The 21,926-nt window shown below is 45.5% G+C and overlaps 1 protein-coding gene across 1 annotated transcript; it reads right to left on the bottom strand.

Annotated features, from left to right (window-relative positions):
• Positions 1-15,044: 15,044 nt before the first annotated feature.
• On the bottom strand, positions 15,045-20,472 carry LOC147991712 (uncharacterized). Its single transcript, XM_087539079.1, has 2 exons — positions 19,034-20,472; positions 15,045-15,226 (listed from the first exon to the last, which is right to left on the bottom strand). The coding sequence occupies exons 1-2, from the start codon at positions 19,995-19,997 to the stop codon at positions 15,045-15,047; spliced, it is 1,146 nt and encodes a 381-aa protein (XP_087395205.1). The 5' UTR covers positions 19,998-20,472.
• Positions 20,473-21,926: the final 1,454 nt, after the last annotated feature.

Consider the following 21,926-nt stretch of genomic DNA (forward strand, 5'->3'; position numbering starts at 1 on the left):
TCGGAGCGATGAGCCGGATGGGATTTTTTGTGGGACAGCCCTGAAGTCGGTGGTGAGCCGGGCTTATCAGGTGGACGCGTCTGGGTGTGCCCGAGCGATTCTATATTCGCTCTATATTTAAACTGGATATAAGAGGTGCCGTTCAACCCGGATGTTTGAGATGTTTGTCTGAATTAAAAAATCATAAGTGATCAGTGATTGGACGGACCACCTAAACATTTAAGACTAGTTTTGGACCCCCAGTTGAAGATGCTCTAAGGGCACAACAGATGAAGCTGATCCAGGACGACACCAACGCGAGGCGGGGAAACACTAGCATGGGACTCGCTCTTGGTCGGAGCAAGAGGAAAACGTTTTGCGTAGTATATGTTTTTATATTATAGTATCAACTGGAAGGTCTAGCTTTGGCCTAAACTTATTCCCAAGTGATCTCGGTTGTGTGTTTACTGTCGTTCGGTAGTGTGAATCATGCGGCGCCGAGTTTGAAATATGTATCTTTCCCTAGGCTAATCCGATCCACTGATATTATATATTATGAACGGATAAATGTACATCTAATTTTTTTCAAGTCAAAGTTTTAAAATGTTTATGAACTTTCTAGAGAAAAGTACAAGTATTTAGGGCATCTCCAAAGGTAACCCGTAATTTTTTCCCGCATTCGTCCGTGGACGGGGGACATATCCGTGGACATAGATGTGGAAAGACGCCACCCAACCGTAGCCACATACATTTCAAACTCTTTTTCAATAAACCGGATGAAATTCATGCGAACACGGCTAGATTTCAAATAAACATGAGTGAATTCATATAAACTCTGACGAGAATGGTTAAATATTGGACATATTTAACTTAAAAGGTAAAACTATATGCACATACAGTCGCGCAGACCTCTACTTCCATGAACGGATACACTACACTAGTCTACGGCCGATCACGACGGATCCCTTTGTCTTCTCCATGTCCGGCAGCCCGCTAACCGGACTACCGGGAGCCCCGAAGACATATTCTTCCCCCGTATCTTCCCTATGTCCGACTACGCTGTTCATCGAAGTGGCAAAGAGAATGCTTCAGCCGAAGAGGAAGGTGCTTTCGTGAAGCCCAGACGGGTGTGCCCACGATGGTCTGAGAGAAAGACCAGACAGATCACCGCATGTACAGGCCGGCAACGCGCCAGTGGTGGCCTCCATGGGATACAAGTGGCGGCGGCCTCCACCTCGCGGCATTCGTGCAGCCAGCTTCTTTCTGTACGTGCATAGCGCAGCTACGGGCGCGTCAACGGCGGATGGCACGGTTGCAGGCACTGGAGGCGGCGATGCCCGTGCCGCCATGCTCCTCGCTGTGCCGGGATGGAGCAACTCGCCACTCCTCCGCGACTGGCTTCGAGCGTGTGACGCCCGGATATTTAAACTACAGTGAACTTCTATTAATGATGACATGTCACCGCTGTCATTGTTGTTAATCTCGCATTGATTCCAATCCATTCGAAGTTCAAATTTAAATTAAAGTCAAATGGTCCAAGTATTCAAACGTTAAAACTAAAATGTTCTTTGTGTGACAAATAATCCCTAGAAAATATTGAAGAAGAAACCACATTTTTATGGACTAATTAAAAGCCCCAAAATAAATAAAACAATGGCTTAAAAAATTAAATAAATGCCTTTTATAATTTATAAAGTGTTAAACTATTTTATTTAGGAGTGCAACTTTTTGTGGCAGTGGTAAAACTAGTCACACTAATTTGGGTGCTCTTGTATGTATTTTGTAAAACAAAAAAACACAAATGAGAATAAAGTTAAAACAGTAAAGAAAATTACTAAAATAAAAAAGACCCCCCTCCCCCGATTGGGCCTTGGCCCAGTTGGCCGAGTGGCAGACCGACTTGCAGGCCCACCCCCGCACGCCCCTGGCCTACTTGGCCTCGCCCACCAGAAACCCTAACCCCACACACTCGCCCTCCCCACATTCGATCCCCACTCCACCCGATCGATCCCATCGCCCCTCCTCACGCCGCCAGGAAGAGAGCAGAGAGGAGAAAGAGACCCTGCGCCCGATCCCGCTCACACGCGTCCTCCTTGCCATGCTTCGACCACCTCTGCCGCCCTGCCGTTGTTCTGGTCGGCGAGCTCCTCACCTCTGACCCCCTCGCATCGCCTCCTCCTCCTTCGACCTACACGGCCGCCGGCCCCGCCCCTGCCGCACACCCCATATCGCTGGCGTCGCCCGCGTCCCGCGCCTCCCATGGCGCACCAGGCCATGGCCGGGACCTGCCGGCGCGCATTGGCGCTCGCCCGCAGCTCGCCACTACTCCTTCGCGCGCCCCGCCCATGCTGGTCACCCCTGCCTGACTGCCTCGTCACCGACGGCCCTCGTGATGTAGGTTAGGAATCCTAATCGGCCGATCTTTCACGAAAGGAGCGGATCCCGCGATGAACACGAAGAACACGATGAGAGAAACGAGGGGAAAACACAAGAAGAACACGAGAGAACACTCAGACCAACAAGAATGATTACACAAGTGCTAGATCCTCGAAACACGATAAGAGATACAAGATCCAAAGTCAACAACGGACGATACGAAGGTAACCGGTCTTCTCCGTGAGGAGGTCTTGATGTTCTTCTCCGCAAGGAGGTCTTGAATCCAAAGGGATCTTCTCCGTAGAGGTCGCGGTCTCTCTCGTCGAGTAGATCCGATATGGATGAGCAATGCTCTATCTCTAAATATGAGCTAAACCAATGCTAACCCTAACTAGGAGGAGGTGGGCGAGTATATATAGTGCTAGCCCACGAAGGGGTAAGTGAGAGGGGGGATACATGGGCCCTTGGCCCGAGTCTTTGCATGCAGGCAGGCCGGAAGTTCTCGGTGGGCCCGGAAGTTCCGGGCTCCGGAAGTTCCGGGTAGGTTCCGGCCGGGTTCCGGGCTATCCAGAGAGTTGGCGCGCTCGGGGCTAGTCTGGACTCCGGGGGCCGGAGGTTTCGGGCAGGCCGAAAGGTCCGGGGGGCGGAAGTTCCGGCAGAGCCGGAAGTTCTAGGCTTTCCAGAAGCTTGTCCATGCTTCTTCTTACTTCTCCTCTTCCATGCTTGGCCTTGGTCCTTGGATCCTCCATGGTCGTCTCGGTTGTACCTGAGTATATGCAAGGTCCATGCATGAGGTAGTAGCTATGTCTCATATGTGGAAAGTGACGGTTCGGAGAGGAGTGAGTTCACCTTGTGTCCAATGGTGTATGGTCGAGGTCTCATCGTATGTCCTCTTGGGGCTTGGGGAGTAGTTGAAGTGTACATGGGGATGATCATAGGATGCTCCGCATCATCTCCCCTCCCTTGGGAAAGATCCGACTTCGGATCGTGATCCTCATCACCATGGAAACGGTTGTTGTGGATGGACATGTAGTTGGACGGAGTTGAAGACATTGCGCAATCCAAGTACTCCAAGGTGTTGTCGGAGTGGTATACATGCAAAAGGAGCAAACACAAACAACACTCAGAAATACAATGGTTAGCGCACACAAAGTGTCCATCATGTAATAATGAGTCCGTGCGACAAGATCGTTCATGACAAAGTGCATGAAGCTTATCAAGATTATCTAGAAAGATATGCAAAGCATTCATGGGCGAAAATGCAACCATTGTGCACACATATGTGTTGTGAATGTGATCAATGCAACCACGGTGCAAAATGATGTCATAGTGAGACGGTTTATCAATTGCATGAATATGGCAATGGATGCTCAATGTGATGTGATCATGCAATTGATGATAGGCAATAAGATCATGATGTATGAATATGCCATCAAGGTATATCACAAAAAAATTGCTAAGGAAATGCACAACTCATATATCATGGATGACATAGAAAGACAAGATGCAACAAGGCAATCATAATATGAGTCAATCCATGCATAAGATGCAAATTTTTCATGTGTATGATATGTCCATCGAGCATGACATGTGTGAGCACAATCAACAAATAAGGAGGTGTTGGTGTACCAATGCTCGATGTCTTGGCATGAGTGGAGGTTCGAAGGTGTTTCCAATAAGTCCGAGTGCTCCTCAATGTGAAGGTCCATAGAGCCAATCTTCAATGTCGCTCCTCCATTCGCGAAATGTATCATGTAGACAACAAGAAGGAAACAACAATGAAAGAGTGACCCATCCAATATGCGTATTTGAGGATGGCTCAAAGGGAAGGAGTTCACCTTTAGGAGATTCTTGCAAATGTTGGTGTTGCATATCGTGTATGCCTTCGCATGACCAACTTGTCGCATAACGGCACCGCCTTGTGAATCTTCCAAAATGAAAGAACAAGACAAACACGCGGAAAAACAACTGAGGTTGGCGGAAGTGCAAAACCTATCATTCGTGTGGTAAGATACCCAACAAGTGTATGCATCATGCTCATCATAAGAAAGGACAAGGGAGCATGTCATAGTATGGAGCCATATGATGCGAGAACAACCAAATGCAATAGGTTCAACCAAACAAGCATGCATCACAAGTAATATGTCCAAGTCTCCACGATCAATAAGCATAGCAAGTTGGCACTCAATACAAGGGTATATGAGAGATGACACTAATGGAGACAAGAGACAATGATCAATACAAATCAAGTGAGAGACATGAACATATATGTCATCAACCCAAGAAAGCAAGTAATAATGGAACATGGGTGATGCGACAAATCAAGCAATCATATGAATCAAGGCAAGCAAGCTAGTAGTGCGAACATGCAATGTACTAGAAGGAATCATGGCAAGCATGTCGCGGGTGCAAATAGCGTGCATGAGTAATTCACATGACATATCACAAGCATGAAAACAAGATATGAGCAAAGTAGGTTCATGGTGTTCGCAAGAAGTCCTATGTAAATGGCAATGGAACATCATGACTCTCCCAACACAACAAGCATCAATAGAATGAGGCACATGATAAACATGGCAACAGCAACAAGGATCTCCACCAAGCATGAAAATACACATAGGAGTAGCATAATGGTGAATCATGGGTAGATGCAAGCAAGGGTCACAATTGCATGGCAAAGAAGCAAGCATAGCATGCAAAGTGAACACGGTAAAATGAGCATGAAGCGACAAGCGGTATATAGCCCATAGCCGTGTGAGAGCCAAGTGAGAGAGATGCGCATAGTCGTTGCGCGAAGATAGCGGTGGGAAGGATAGTTCACGGGATCCCAAGTCATATTTACTCTCAAGATCTCGTTTCGTCAACTCTTGGGATTGAGAGGTTGACGAGTATATGTGAGTACCTACAAAAAAGAAAGGCAAAGGAAAAATTGTGTGTGCCTGGTATATGTACGTACTCATCATCCATCATGATGCGCACGTGCTTGTGTTGGTTAGCACAAAATAGCCAATGCTCAAATAAATGAGATGCGTGATATAGAAACATGTCATCCATCATGATAGGTTTGTTGTTATGTATAGCATAATGGAGACTCAAATTGTGTAATGCATCACAAGAAATATGTAGAGCATTGTTATTCATGGAATGCATATGTGCAAGCAATTATGAGAATCATGCAATGTATGGAATGCATCGAAATCTCCTAATATGTATGAGAAAACTATGGGGGTCTCCTCATGATCATTATTAGAAACATCACATGGAGAGTATTGACAACATCCAAAACAAAGCATATTTGGAACAATGTGATCATGGCATGGCATAGTAGATGAATTGCGCAAATCATGTAAAGGAAGCATGGCAATATCATCACATAAAAAACAAAAGTCAATGACCATGATCTCGTCATCTATTCCATAAGTGCAAATGGATTTATTTGAATGGGGCATGCATAGCTACTATGTTGAGATTGACATGACGCCATATGGGAGATCTCACTCATAGTGTATGACAAGTTCAATGGATTGTCAAACATGATGTGACCAAAAGAATTTTCACATGATATCCTATGGAGCATAACATCACAACTAGGCAACTCGACATGCTCATCATCATATTCATCATAAATAGGTAAGTCATGACATGAGGAAGTCGCACTAGCATGAAGCATGGGAATAGGTGTGTCAACACCAAGCAATCATTCATAAAATAGTCCACTAGTAAGACAAGAGAAGCACCATCACCTATGTTACCTTTGGAGCATCGCTCATGTGTTGTAGGTGAGGTGTCGCAGACCAAGTCATGGTCATCTTCATCTTGATGGAACCATGTGGGGGGGTGCATCATCGTCCACCATGGCCATCGTCATCTCCATTGGAGGTATGGACACGTCGAGGATAGGCATGTCATCATGTAGGATACCTAGCACCAAGGAAGAAAACACACTCGGAGTATAGGTTATGTCGTTATAAATCATAGTGGCCTCACATGTCGTCTCAACTACCTCACTCATTAAGTGTTGTCGCTCACTCACTCCCTCTTAGATGCTCTCACTCATATGGTTGGTGGAGTCACTCAAATGGCTCTCAACCTCACATAGGATGTGTGGCATGCTCTCAAGTGTGGGGCTAGTGGTGGTCACACTCATCCTCTGATAGGAAATGCTCTCAATGTCATGTAGGGTGGAGTCACTCATGTCACTCATGTGGTGGTGGCTCTCCTCACATGGCAATTGGGTCATCTCGTCATATGTGGGTGTCGGAGAGATGTAGGTGCAAATGTCTCCATGCTCAATCATGTCCTAGTCGTAGCCATGGATGAAGGACGAAGATGGCACATCATCACTCTCCTCTAAGACCAAATATAAGGTCTCATGTGCGGTCTCGTAGCTTGAATTGGAGTATGAGTCCAATATGGGCATCGTCTTCATGTTGTTTAAGAGGTCTGTGCTCGTCTCCGTGGTCGAAGGCGATGGCCCTTGCTCGACCTTCTTGTCGTCGTCTTGTTGTTGGAGGCCCATATGATGTGGCACCTCGTAGCTCGTCTCCATGACCGAAGGGAATTTCCCAAGCTCGGCCATCTTTCTTGAGGGGCTTCCGAAGATGGAAGTGTCGCCCTCGCTCGTAGGTGGTCGCCTTGTACTTGATGATGTCGATGTAGGCAAACTTACGGGAAGTAGGCGAAGATGTCGTACGTCCAAAGGCGAAGATGCCTTGATAGCACTTGGCGAAGATGCCAAAGTGGTTGTTGTAGCCGTAGTTCCGTCTTGGTGCTGCTCGTATCACGGTCTTCTCTTATGCTCATGAAGTTTGGACTTGGCGTGAAGTAGGGCTTGTTGGGACTTGTAGGTAGGCGCATCTCGATCATCGTCATGTTGATGGTGTCGTTGTCGCACTTGAGCTTGTAGTAGATGTCGTTCATCGTCGTCGTGCACATGTTGCTTGGATGTGACTTTCCCTTCATGACGAGGTAGATCACGAACGTGATGGTGGTCTCCATGGAGATGTGGACGTGGATGACTTGCGCTTGCATCTTGTTTGCGCTCCGAAGACTTGTGACTTGAATGTCGCTGCCTTGAGGATGATGAAGGAGAAGAACGGTTGATCAACAAGGTCTGAATCTCCTCCATCCTTGCATCTTGCTCCTCCTTTTGTGCGGAAAGCTTGTTGTCGATGTAATCCCTTTTCCTTGCTTCGGAGTGACGAATGTCGATGGAGAGGTTCTCAATGCGCTCTCGCAATCTTGATTGTGCGCCTTGCATTTGTCGTTGTAGATCGAAGATTGACGCTTTGGTGATGTAGTTGTTCATGCCGTCGTTGTTGTGGAAGACCGGAGATGAAATGCCTTGCCTATCCATCACAATACTCGAGCAAATGTGAGTGCAGAAAGGAGAAGAACTATACCAAATGTACCTTGACTGAAGTTCAAGATGGATCAATGATCACTCAATGATGTAACAAGGAAATAGCACAATTGGTACCAATTCTTGTTGGTTTCTCATACCTACACAAATAAGGCTTATGATGGAGCTCGGTGAGGATAGTGGCACAAAATTTAATGCAAAATGTTAGCAATAGTCAATAATGTTGAAAGAGATTCACAAATTCGCAAGTGAAACAAGTAGACCAATAGCAATAGGTGGCACACGAAAACACACACACACACAGATAGATAAATGGGGTCATGCAACCAAGGAATGAGCTCAAAATGTGGAATCCACGGAAAATGCTCTTGTTGCACAACTCTATAGAGACGCTAGCATGATTGCTCAATAGGCGGATACGACACTTGTGCACAACCTATAGGAGACAAAAATGCAACGACTTCTATCCCAAGTATGCTATGTATATGATGTTCCGGTGGTATGATCCAAGATGATCGGATATGACAATCTTATGCAATGTGGTATGATGCTATGGCACTTGCTTGTGTGCTCACTCTTTTTCTTTGCTTAAAAGCTTATTCTTTTTTTGCATGGCCACTTTTGCACAATGCACAAACCAAGATAGAAATTGTATATATGCGGGAACAAACTTGAGGCACAAAGGATGATATGATACCAAGATGATACCGATATGGTATGGTATGTATGCAATGTATGGTGTAGATCACTAATGTGCACAAGTAACGTTGCTAGAAATACTCAAATGGCTAGTCTCGATAGGCAAGTGACGCAAAATGGGCTAGGGGTTATCAATGCAATGGCAAGGGAATATACAATGGAGGAATACCACGATATCGAGATGATATGGAGGTTACCGTCCGTGGTGATGATGAGTGGCGGTGATCTTGATGGAGATACCAAGATGATGGAGACTCATCCCTAAGTAGCCGAAACACCTTAGGAAACGGAAAAACCGGGAACTCAAAATCTCAAATGTCAAATGTCAAATGGTGGTAGTGGGAATACGGTGGTGGTGGCGGAAGCTCAATGGGATTGCGGAAATGCAATGATGGGTTTTGTGAGGAGGCAATGTGGAAATGGAGGGTAAGGTGGTGGACTATACACGGTGTCTGAGTTGGAAGCACGGTCCCTAAGTAGCCGAAACACCTTAGGAGACACAACTCACAACACAAACAAAATTGGGTTAAGTTGGGGTGGCTGAAGTGTATGGTGGGTAAGCCTATGCGAAAGTGGTGGTGGTGGCTGATGAGGACGCAACTGTCCCTAAGTAGCCGAAACACCTTAGGAGACTCGAATCACTACTCAAGCAACCACATATGCAATGGGGAACAAAATTGGTTAGGTTGCGGAAGTCGATGGTGGTGTAGCGGATGATGTGGTGGAAGCAGGCAAAGATGCCAAAATTCACAAAATTGTATGGTGTCAAAAGGTTGTTAAACCAAGGTGAGGTCCTCGGTCACGTCGATATCTTCAAAACGAGCCAAAGAACACTCAAATCGGAGTTCGGAGCGAAAAGTTGTGATGAAAACGGTGAAGAAGGCTGATGCTGAAATTTCGGGGAAAGTTTTTGGTTAGGCCGGAAGTTCCGGGCCTAGGGACGGAAATTCCGGGCTCCGGAAGTTCTGGGGGGTGGCTGAAAGTTCCGGGGGTCGCGGAAAAAGTGCGGGGAGTCTGGGGATTTTTGGGGTAAACTTTTTTGTTAGCCCGGAAGTTCCAGGGTTAGGACGGAAGTTCCGGGGGATGGAAGTTCCGTGGGAGTCCGGAAGTTCCGGGGGTCATGGAATTTCTTCCGGTACGAACCCTAAATTACGGATCTGAGAACAGGGGCGGAAAAACTCGATTTCCAAGGTCAAAATCGATGAGATTTCGTGGATGAAAGATGGGGAAACTTGGGGAGATGCTAGATCCACATGAAACCAAGCAAATCTATGGATCAAATCCAACAAAACTTCGTCAAACCAACAAATCACAAAAAAAATTGGGGCTATTTTTGGTGGGGATTTTCGAAATGGGGGAAGAACACAACAAAATTAGGCTAGAAAACAATGATGGGAGGCTCCCAAATCATGATCAATGTGGCTCACGATACCAAGATGATGTAGGGTAGGAACCCTAATCGGCCGATCTTTCACGAAAGGAGCGGATCCCGCGATGAACACGAGGTGGGAAACAACGGGAAAAACACAAGGGGAACACGAGAGAACACTCAAACCAACAAGAATGATTACACAAGTGCTAGATCCTCGATACACGATGGGACATACAAGATCCAAAGTCAACAACAGACGATACAAAGGTAACCGGTCTTCTCCGTGAGGAGGTCTTGATGTTCTTCTCCACAAGGAGGTCTTGAATCCAAAGGGATCTTCTCCGTAGAGGCCGCGGTCTCTCTCGTGGAGTAGATCCGATGTGGATGAGCAATGCTCTATCTCTAAATATGAGCTAAACCAATGCTAACCCTAACTAGGAGGAGGTGGGGGAGTATATATAGTGCTAGCCCACGAAGGAGTAAGTGAGAGGGGGGATACATGGGCCCTTGGCCCGAGTCTTTGCACGCAGGCATGCCGGAAGTTCCGGGTGGGGCCGGAAGTTCCGGGCAGGTTTCGGCCGGGTTCCGGGCTATCCAGAGAGGTGGCGCGCTTGGGGCTAGTCTGGACTCCGGGGGCCGGAGGTTTTGGGCAGGCCGGAAGTTCCGGGCGGAGGCCGGAAGTTCTAGGCTTTCCAGAAGCATGTCCCTGCTTCTTCTTCCTTCTCCTCTTCCATGCTTGGCCTTGGTCCATGGATCCTCCATGGTCGTCTGGTTGTACATGAGTATATGCAAGGTCCATGCATGAGGTAGTAGCCATGTCTCATGTGTGGAAAGTGATGGTTCAAAGAGGAGTGAGTTCACCTTGTGTCCAATAGCGTATGGTCGAGGTATCATCGTATGTCCTCTTGGGGCTTGGGGAGTAGTCGAGGTGTACATGAGGATTGTCGGATGTGGGGTTCCGGCAAACCCTTAAGGTTTGAACGCTGGGGTGCGCGTGAAGTCTTTCCCCCTACCAATCTACGCCCTAGCTCGCTAAGATCTCACGGACGAACTCGACGAACTCGCAACACGGAAAGACACGAGATTTATACTGGTTCGGGCCACCGTTGTGGTGGAATACCCTCCTCCAGTGTGGTGGTGGTGGATCGCCTCTTGGGCTGATGATGAACAATGCAAGGGGAAGAACAGCCTCCTGAGGTTGAGGTGTTCTTGTGCTTGGCCAACTTGTGCGGGTCAGAGTGATCTGAATCCCCCCCTACGGTGGTGGCTAGCTCTACTTATATAGGCCCTGGTCCTCTTCCCAAATATTGAGCGGGAAGGGAGCCAACAACGGCGGGCAAATTCGAAGGGGGGCAACTAGTACAAGCTATCCTGAAAAAAGTGATCTTCGCCTACGAAAGGCTCTGGTGGTGACGCAGTCTTGGGCTCCATGATGACCTCTATCTTGCCGTCCTTCTGGTCTTGGTATCGTTGCACCGATATGGCAACCTTTGCCTGATGCCTCGGTACTCTTCTCCTGAGCCTGCTTCCTTAGCACCAAAGAGGAAACAAGGACGCTGGGCGCGCTGACGCCCACCTGGCGCCGACCGTCATGGCTCACGTCACAAGAGCCTCGTGAGGTTTGCCTCGCCTTGATATCTCCGCTCCTCGTGAGCCTGCCTGACTAGGCCACTCCTGAGGAGGTCTTGCATCGTCCGCCTCGCGAGGGTCTTGGATGCCTTGTTGGTGAAGATGGGCTGTACGGCCTGCTGGCACTACAAGAAATATGTCAACTAGTGACCTTCTGTCAGTGACCCTGGAAGAATTGGTCATAGATCTATGACCATTTCAGACCAATTGGTCAAAAGCTGTTCGGGGGGCTCCAAACCCTAAACTATAACAACCATTTTGGTCAAAAAGGTTGTAATTTCCTTACACGAAATGGCCATAAAGCAGATAGCACTGGTCTGCTGCCTTATTTCTAGCTGATCATGACCAATATAGATGGTCATAACCTTGTAAATTGTGGTGGGTTGCTATGACTAGGCGCCACCTCATCAGTTTTGCCTATGTGTTATGTCCATGTGGCAGTTTTTGCCCTAGGTTGTGAAGCAACCGATATTTCTGTCATTCCCAAAATTCCCAAAAAAATCTCATAAATTCTTTGGGTCATATCTTTGTCAAATATGTAAAAAAAATATTCCTTGCCTAGTTCAAAAATAATTCAACAATATTCATTTTCCTATTTTGTTCAGAACAACAGTTTGTGAAGGAAGTACCACTTTGGCATGTCCAAATAGTATCCATTTTCTACAGTGCTTTCCTATGCCCGAATAACCATCCTCCACCAAATGCCAGCTCAATCCATTCATCATTTTGAGCCCAGCTTCAACATTCGTATTTATGTCCAGTGTGGTACTTTGCAAAGCAAGTACCACCTAGGCTCATCCTTTTGAGCTGAAAATTTGTGAAGACGGTCTTCTTAGTAACTGATCATCCTCAGCCAAAACTCACGCCCATTAGCCATGTACATTTCCTGTACCGCTAATCAAGCACTTGGCTGCTAATTCATGTTTGAGCATCGATCGGTCTCCTCGTGAGAATCTTATGTTGTAATTTTCTTCCTAGCACCTACCTGGGCAGTGCCCAACCCACTAGACATGCCTAGGCTGCCTAGAACACATGGCAATGCCACGGTCACACGGTGACCACGCGGCGGGCATGCGAGTTCACGCGCTCTAGAGTTGGGGGCCTCGGCCACCGCCCAAACCTTGACGTATCTCCACCAAACCATGTATTTATGATTAAATAGGTACTTATGTAACTATAAATGATTTTTGGAAAAAGTAAATAGTAAACTATGAGGCAGCTGCAGTTCAAATTTGACCCGCTTCCACCTAAATCGGTGGGAATTTGTCTTTTTCACCAGAGGTGGATCAAAACTTTTGACACCCAACCATTTTGTCAATTGTGCATTAAATATGGCCTAGTATTTTATAAAATTGATTTGGTCCAATTTTGCAACAAATATATGGTAGGTCCTTCACAAAAAAACTCATTTCGGGCACTCAGAAAATGGAAAATGTATTTTCCGTGCAAAGAAAATGAAAACTCCCTTAGGCAACATTGTTTGAAATTCCAAGATGCACCCTTGTGCACAATATGACATCATTTGAACAAACTATGCCAAGAATGTGGCCATAAGATTGATCATTTGGCTTGAAAGCCACGAATCTTCACACATGATAGCTCATTTCTGAGAACACTTTTTTAAAATAATTGTCGTATTACAAGTTTATTATTTTTCCTGGAAACATGATCACATATAATGACACAATGCGAAGGTTTTCCAATTTTTTTATTTTTTTATTTTTTATGCCCGCTTCAAAATGCGGTCAAAACGGCGGGCTTGACCGTTCCTAGCTAGTGGTTGAATCTTGGAATTTTTTTGGTGTTTCTCCAATTAAATAGATACTTATGTACCTAGACATGATTTTTGGAAAAAATAAAGAGCAAACTACGAGGTAGCTACAGTTCAAATTTGACCCGCTTCTAGCTGAATCGACGGAAATTTGTCTTTTTTACGAGAGGTGGATCAAAACTTTTTACACCCAACCATTTAGTTAATTGTGCATTAAATATGTCCTAGTATTTTATAAAAATGATTTGGTACAATTTTGCAACAAATATATGGTAGGTCCTTCACAAAAAAACCTCATTTCGGGCACTCGAAAAATGGAAAATGAATTTTCTGTGCAAAGAAAATGAAAACTCCCTTAGGCAACATTGTTTGGAATTCCAAGATGCACCATTGTGCACAATATGAGATCATTTGAACAAACTATGCCATGAATGTGGCCATAAGATTGATCATTTGGCTTGAAAGCCAAGAATCTTCACACATGGTAGCTCATTTCTGAGAACACTTTTTTAAAATAATTGCCGTATTACAAGTTTATTATTTTTCCTGGAAGCTTGGTCACATATAATGACACAACGCGAAGGTTTTCCATTTTTTTTATTTTTTTGAATTTTTTATGCCCGTTTCAAAATGTGGTTAAAACGACGGGCTTGACAGTTCCTAGCTAGTGGTTGAATCTTGGAAAACTTTTGATGTTTCTCTGATTAAATAGATACTTATGTACCTAGAAATGATTTTTGGAAAAAAGAAAGAGCAAACTATGAGGTAGCCACAGTTCAAATTTGACCCGCTTCCAACTGAATCAGCAAGAATTTGTCTTTTTCACGAGAGGTGGATAAAAGCTTTTGACACCCAACCATTTGGTCAATTGTGCATTAAATATGGCCTAGTATTTTATAAAATATATTTGGTCCAATTTTGCAATAAATATATTGTAGGTCCTTCACAAAAAAAACTCATTTCAGGCACTCGAAAAATAGAAAAATGATTTTTCCGTCCAAAGAAAATGAAAACCTCCTTAGGCAACATTGTTTTCCATTCCAATATGCACCCTTGTGCGCAATATGAGACCATTTTTTGAGACTTTCATGTGTAAAAGTAGAAGAAAAACAAAACAAAATACACAAATCACATATACTCTATTCCCATTGGTGGAGTTGGTTTGACACGGATCGATGACATGGCGCCCATCCATCCATCATCCCACATCCATCCGAAACCCTAGCTGGTCATTTTCCAGCCACCCCCCGCCTCCTTTCTTCCCCACATTCATCCATCGATCCCCATCTGTCTCCTCGCTATCTCACCCGATGAAGAGAGAGCGAACGAGAGCTCGCCTCCTCCCTTCCAGATCGCTGCCGCCGCCTCCCTCTGACGGAGCTCGCCGTCGTCCATGGCCTTCCCCACGCCCTCCTCCTCTCGCCCTCCCCTTCCCTCACCAGAAGGGAGAGAAGAACCCGAGGGAGGGAGATCCAACGCGATCCAACCTCGGCCTCGCGCCTCGCCGGCGCAGCTCCGTCGTCAACCGAAGTCCCGCAGGTTGACGTGTTCCCCCGCTCTTCTTCCTCCCTGTGTTTGTGTCTCCCTTTTTTTCCCTCAAGTCTCAATTTTTTTGAAAGAAAGGGGTTGCCCCCCTGCCCCAATTTTTATAGATTGAAGCAGATAAAGCAGTCTCACATAGTTCCAACAGCACCTAAACACAGATAAAAGCAGCAACCTAGTAGACTACGCTACCTAGAAGCTCGAGAGCAGAAGTTCTCTCCAACAGAAAACGGAAACGGAGTTGGTGCACTAATTATTACAAAGTCAGGTCCGAAGGAAAGGGAACGAAGAAGAATTTTATCCATCAGCTCTTTTCATGCTCCCCTCCCACACTTCACTTCCAGGCTATCCGCATCACCTCTCCACGTCGCTTGTCCAGCAGAAGGATACACCTTTGCAGCTGGGTTGCTTGAACATCGTCGCAGAGAACTTTCCACTGGTGCAAATAACAGCTTAGTCTTGCAAGAATGTAGTTCACGTTTGTCCATTTCTGGCCCTGAAAACACAAATTGTTTCTTAGTCTCCACAAACTCCACAAGGAGGCAGCAATAACCATGTTAAGCACAGGCTTTTTTTTATGAACTCGCCAGAAAGCAAAGATATCGTCAAAGTTAGCAATTCTATCCATCTCAAAGAAGTCAGATACAAAACCCCACACATGTTGAGCAACTACACAATCAAACATCAAATGTTGTACAGATTCGAGCTCTGCACAAAAGAGACAGGAAGGATCCTCAACCTCCCTCCTCTTTAACAGATTATCCCTAGTCAGAAGTTTATTGTGAGCACACAACCATAGGAATACATGTATCTTCTGCGGGCACATAATCTTCCACAGATCATCTTTGATAGCAGAGGCTACCCCCCAAAGTTGATGCATTTATAGAAAGATTTCACCGAGTATAATCCATTAGATTCCAAGGACCAAATCGGTGTATCAGGTTCATTTGATAAGATACACTGTTGAACAAGTTTCAACAGAGAGTCCCATCTGTTAAGCCCATTTTGATCTACACATCTCCTAAAGGATAACTTAAGTTCTTGCCCGTCCCATACTTGAGCCACAGTGCATTCCATTTGGTTGCAGATGCAATACAAGTCCCAAAATTGAACCTTCAGGGAACATTCCCCAACCCAGGTATCATGCCAAAAACTAATCAACTCACCATTACCCAGCTTCCATCTATAGAAATTTTTAGCAGCTGCTAACGCCCAAGTGATGCTCTTCCAAAAGGTAGAGCCTCCATCACCTTTTTCCCACAATAGGTTAGGAGAGTTCACTCTATACTTGTAACCAATAATTTTTTTCCAGTCTGCATCAGATTCATCAAAGAACCTTTTGCCCCAGGAAGCCAGCAAGGCCATATTAAATTCCCTGATGTTAGGAATCCCCAATCCTCCATATTCTTTTCTCCTAGTAATAACCCCCCAATTAGCTAGATGATATTTGTGCTGGTCCCCAATATTTCCCCAAAAGAAGTGAGCCATTTGGGAGTTAATGGCATTAATAGCCCATTTTGGAAACTTAACGACAGACATGAGGTAGGCAGGTATGCTAATCAAGCATGCACAAAGCAAAATAATTTTGCCTCTATATGTGAGGTATCTCCCAAGCCATCCAGAAATGCCCTTGATAATTCTATCTATAATGGGCTGGAGATCCTCCCTTTTCAACTTGTCATAGTGCAAAGGCACTCCTAAATACTTAATTGGGAAGCACCCTTTCTTGCAACAGAAGATCTGGGCAAAGTCATTGGCCATTTCTTCATCAATATTAATGGTCATTAGGTCACTTTTATGGAAATTAATTTTCATCCCCGAAAGGGATTTAAAACATGATAAAAACCACTTAAAATTTCTGGCTTTAGGAGCTGAATTCTCTAGAAAAAGGATAGTGTCGTCCGCATACTGCAGACTCACCACACCCTCTGGGATTATATTGGGCAGAAGCCCAGAGATAAGGTCTTGGGAAGCTGCTTTTTAAGCATCTTTGTAAACACATCAGCTACTAAGTTAAACAACAAGGGGGAGTGGGGATCCCCTTGTTTAAGCCCTTTCCCACCAACAAAATAGTTCCCATTAGTATCATTAATCCTCACAGCAAAAGTACTGTTAATTAAAGTGATTTTAATCCCGGCAATCCATTTGGGGCAGAAACCCCTAGACTGTAGCATTTCAAACAAGAAATCCCAGTTAACCCGGTCATAAGCTTTTTCATAATCTAGCTTAAGCACTAGACCTTGAGAACCAGATTTCTTGACCTCATGAATCACTTCATGAGCCATAACCACGCTTTCTAATATATATCTCCCCTTAATAAATGATGTTTGATTTGAAGAAATTAACCTACGACCAATAGGAGAAACCCTATTGGTCATGGCTTTAGAAAAGATCTTAATCCCACAGTTTCTCAGGCCGATTGGCCTAAATTTCTTCAAATCCTTGGCATCAGGCTCTTTAGGAATAAGAACTATCAGAGAAAAATTCAGCCTCTGCAAGTCTAGTTTACCTTCTTCAAAATCTCTCACAAGTGCCATAAAATCAGTTTTAATAATATCCCAGAAAGTTTGATAGAATAGAAACGACAACCCATCTGGACCAGGGGCCCCATGTGCATAAGACCCGAAGATGGCCTCCTTAATCTCCTACTCAGAGAAGTTACTTTGTAGACGCTCATTCTCCTCTTCCGTAACCAGATCATCCTCCTCCCAAAAGGAAGGACCAAGATGTACATGAGGTTTTTTCTCAGCTCCAAATAAATTCTTATAAAAGGTAGTAGCTACTTCCAGCATTTCCTTGGTACTATAGACATGACCATTGTCCCCATTCAGTTTGGAAATGTGATTTTTCCTATGTCTATAATTAGCTAGTGCTTGAAAATAAGCATTGTTTTTGTCACCATCAACAATTTTACGATCTCTGGAGCGCTGCCAGAAAGTAGTTTCCTCTTTACTCCAAATACCATTAAGCTCATTTTTAATCTCCTCCATCCTCTCTCTATCCACGTCATTGATTTGATTCCTCTCCGAAAAGACATCAAGAATATCAAATTCGAGCAGAAGCTCTCTCTTTTTTTCTTAATACCTGCCTCTATGTTAATGCTCCAGCCTTTAACTTTCTTCCTAAATAATCTACTTTTATTCATCCAAATATCCATGGCCGTATCGCCAGGTACTGGGGTGTTCCAGATTTTGTGTACTAAATCTTTAAAGTCAGGTTGGTCAAGCCACCATTTTTCAAATCGGAATATTTTGGGGGAGGTAACCCTCTGAGCACCAGTGTCAATAAGCAGAGGGGCATGATCACTCCAAACACGTGGGAGAGCTGTCACCACAGACAAAGGAAATTTGGTATCCCAAGATCCCGAAGAAAAAATCCTATCTATAGTAGCAAAAATAGGATTATTCTGGTTATTACTCCAAGTAAATTTCCTATTGGCGCTTTTGATCTCCATAAGGGACCATTTATTGATCCAATCATTAAACAAGTATGAAAACTGGTTATTAATAACCCCGTTATTTTTATCGTCAGCCGATCTGACCAAGTTGAAATCCCCTCCAAACAAAACTGGATAAGTGAGGTTATCCATAGTATCATGTAGTTCAGCAATGAACTCGAGCTTTCTATCATTGTAAGCAGTGCCATAAACAGCTACTAAATGCCAAACAAAACCTTCACATTTATTCTTAACCGTAGCCACAATACAAAACTCTTTATTGATAAAACCTACCACCTCGAATAAATCACTTTTAAGGCCCACAAGGATCCCCCCAGCAGTATTCACAGCCGGCAAAAAATGCCAAACAAATTCCTCCTTACCAGAAATATATCTAAGGACATATTCATCAATGTTTTCTTTCTTGGTTTCAAAGAAACACACAAAATCCAGATGATTATTATTAATAAAGTCACCTAGGCACTGATTTTTCCCAGTTTGGCCCATACCCCGAATATTCCAGAAGGCCCCTATCGTTTAACCTTAAAAGGATGTGACAAGCCACAAGGCTTTTTTTTGTGTTCAAGACAGGGCTTTCCACTAATGGACCAGCAGTGCCATCTGAACCATTAGACTGAAGGTCACTGCCCTTAGAATCGACCTCATCAAAACCTGTTTCTAAGTCAAGATTTTCAAGGAGAACAATCTCCGGATTATCATCAGCAAATTTAAGACAACGATTTTTCTCCTCATCTATCATATCCTTGACAATATCCACTTGTTCTTCAATGTTACTACCAATGCATAAATCAACTTTCCTAGTGTTAGAAACCAGCACATCAGGATCAAGGACAGCAAACGATTTACCTTTGAGTGTAGTGGGAATTTCCAGATTCTTCCTCCTCATATACGCAGCTGCTTTGTCCATGATCTTGACATCTCCATGACTCCTGGTTGTTGGTTTATTTGCAAGAACTGGCCTACAGACTGGAGATTTCTTGACAGTTGGTTTCTTCTTCTGCACTGATTCCACACTTTCCAGAGTTTCCAGCAGAGATCTTTTGACAGACCCCATTGCCAGAGCCAAATCATCAGATAAACACTGCATTTCATCCAGTAGTTCTTCCTCCTCTTCATCAGTCTCAGCCATTTCAAACTTGCTTAGTTGTGCAGAGCAATATTCCATATGTACTGACAAGGAATCAGATCTTCCAGCAGAAGAAGTTTTAACAGGAGTGGAATCTCCATTCTCTGTCTCTTCCTTCTTCTCAGGAGTTTTGTTCCTAATTTCTTCCACAAAATCCTCATGAATTGTGTCCATCAGGTTGGGAGGGTGAAAATCCACTGCAGAAGCAGATCTCTGTGGGTTTGACTGGCTAGAACTTGCAGCCAAATTGTTCTTGGAAGGGAAATTAGCTTTGTCCAGCTCATCAATAGGTTCCCCCATATCTTCTTCTTGATCTTTATCTTTGCTAGACATGTCTTCATTGTTGTCTTCTTCCTCTTTCTCCATATTGTCAACATCTGGGTCTAGATCATCTCCATCAGAGTCCTCCCCCAATTGCTCAAAACCCTCAACAGTAAAGAACAGAATGTATAGCTTCCTTTTCATTTCCACTAACCTCTCAAAAGGAATTTTCGTGGGGTCCCTACAAGCCACTTTAACTCTTATATTCTCATAGAAGCTCTTGAATATACCATTCCAATCCACATCCACTAAGATCCCAAAACAAGTTGTAATCTGGGCAAACACCTTCCATGCACACCACTTTGGAGGAATCCCTTCTATCTGAACCCAGGCCTCAGTAAGTCCTCCAAATTCATCCAGCATCCCCACCCGTTCACAGATCTTAACAGAAACACCATCAATTGGGAGCTCAAAAGCAAGAAACTCAATCAGGTCTTCCACATTCTTCCAAAGTGGAAATCTTAGCAAGAATTTCTTCTCTCCCAAATCTCTAATCTGCTAAGGCCATTCTTTATTTTTACCGAAAATCCCATTGAGCTGGATCAGCAACTCTGAGGCAGAAACCTCGCCCTTAACAACTTTGAGAATTGCACAGTTCTTGTAGTTAAGCCAACTTAGCTCAGATGCAGTAGGAACATCAATGTGGTAAAAACCAAGACCAGCCACTGCTCTACTAAAGTAAGCCGCTGTAGGATGTGGTTTCGCCCATGCAGCACAGTTATTGACATTATGGCCTCTCGCAAATAAAGCACTTCTTTGGTTTGATACAGTTCCCTACATAGTGCCCCGGCCAACTACAGTTAAAGCAGGTCATGTCCTTGTACCTTGGATCCAACGCTTGAACTGTAGCAGCAGGGGGAGTAGGTGGAGCTGGGACAGTTGCATCTGCCACTTGCTGCTGCTGGCCCCCCCGCGTCGCCTGCTTGGGGGCCTGCTGCCCTTGCTTGGCAGCGCCTGTCACCGTAGTCGCACCTCCGACCGGCGGGGCCGTAGCCTTCACCTCCAGCGACGCAGGCTTCTTCCCTGGTGGCGGTCGACGTTGCCGTTGCCCTCCTTGTCCCTGCTCCATCCCTTCCTTGACCACTTCGACAAACGATCTAGGGAAACCTAGCTTTTCGGTGGAAATTCTAAAGATAGTAGGAGTTGGATCGAATCTGCTCACCGCCCTAATCGGGAAACAATCTTGAGCTGAGAATTTTCTATCCTTAAACATATCTTTCCTAACCCAAAACAGTTTGGGAATTGCAAAACTAGGGTTTGGTGGCGCCTGCCTCTCAATATGTAGGGGCTGGCGGCAGTTGGTAGAAGGAACCACCCATAGCTGGCCATAGAAATCCGCCACTTCCTCCCCGTCCCCGCTTATAGAAGCAGAATGCATATTTTTGCGACCCGTTTTCCTCCCAACCACATGACCCGAAATCAACGGCGGTGGTTGAGGGATTGGCCCCGTTTGTGGGACCATCGAATTCGAAACAAAACTCGCCCCTCCCGCACAAGCGAGCTCGTCGGCGGCGGCCTGGCTCACTGGAACCGCAGATTCACAAGAATCTCTCATTGATTCAGGAAGAATGGGATTGGATACACACAAAATCTCACTAGGGACAACCCTATTTTCCTTAACATTCAAATCATCACCCAAATCACAACCAGATCCCGAACGAGCATGAGGATTGGATCTGAACTTCCTCACCTTATCAGGAAGATGTGGTATCTCCCCGCGGTCACCCGGCCATGGCGGAAGGTTGAGGTAGCGCGCCTCGCTCCTTCCACATCGCGCCCGCAGGTTGGAGAGGCCCTGCGGGGCGAGCACGCCGGGCTCCCCATGAGTCAGGGGACCCGCGGCAGAACGGTCCCCGGTGGCAGGTACTTCGGGGGGATGTTGGCGATCTGCACCACCGACGGCGGCCGGATGTTGAGACGTGACGGATTCCTTGTCCTGAACCTCGCCCACTTCGCCGCCTGCCTCAAATTCGTTGACTCCGCCTCCTGGATGGCCCAAAAGATGAGCTCGTAGTCCATCCCTCCATCGTCACCGGCGAACCGCGCGTGCTCCTCGAACGTCGCGTGCTGGATAACCTCGATGAGGATCGCCGGCCAGTTGTCGCGGTTCGGGAATCGCTCCCCCACCACGCGCACCATCTCCGCATGCGCCTATGGTGATCCCAGCTCGGTCACCGGCAGCTGCGACACCGGCACTGGTGGCAGAGGAGCCATCGGCGCCGCCACCTGGTGATTGGGGCGCACCCGTCGCGCCCTTGCACCCCTCCGCGAACCCCCCACCATCTCTCTCGC

Source organism: Triticum urartu, chromosome 1A (assembly GCF_056163025.1).
Source record: "Triticum urartu cultivar PI428250 chromosome 1A, HENAU_Tu73, whole genome shotgun sequence".
In the NCBI taxonomy this organism is placed as follows: Eukaryota; Viridiplantae; Streptophyta; class Magnoliopsida; order Poales; family Poaceae; genus Triticum; species Triticum urartu.

Bases quoted from the DNA above. Each gene is read 5' to 3' on its own strand.
- LOC147991712 (XM_087539079.1), bottom strand. From the start codon at position 19,997: ATGCTGGATGAATTTGGAGGACTTACTGAGGCCTGGGTTCAGATAGAA. The intron at 15,227-19,033 runs GTAAATCGTTTG...TTGTGTTTTCAG, and splicing joins AATTCCCACTACACTCAAAG to GGCCAGAAATGGACAAACGT.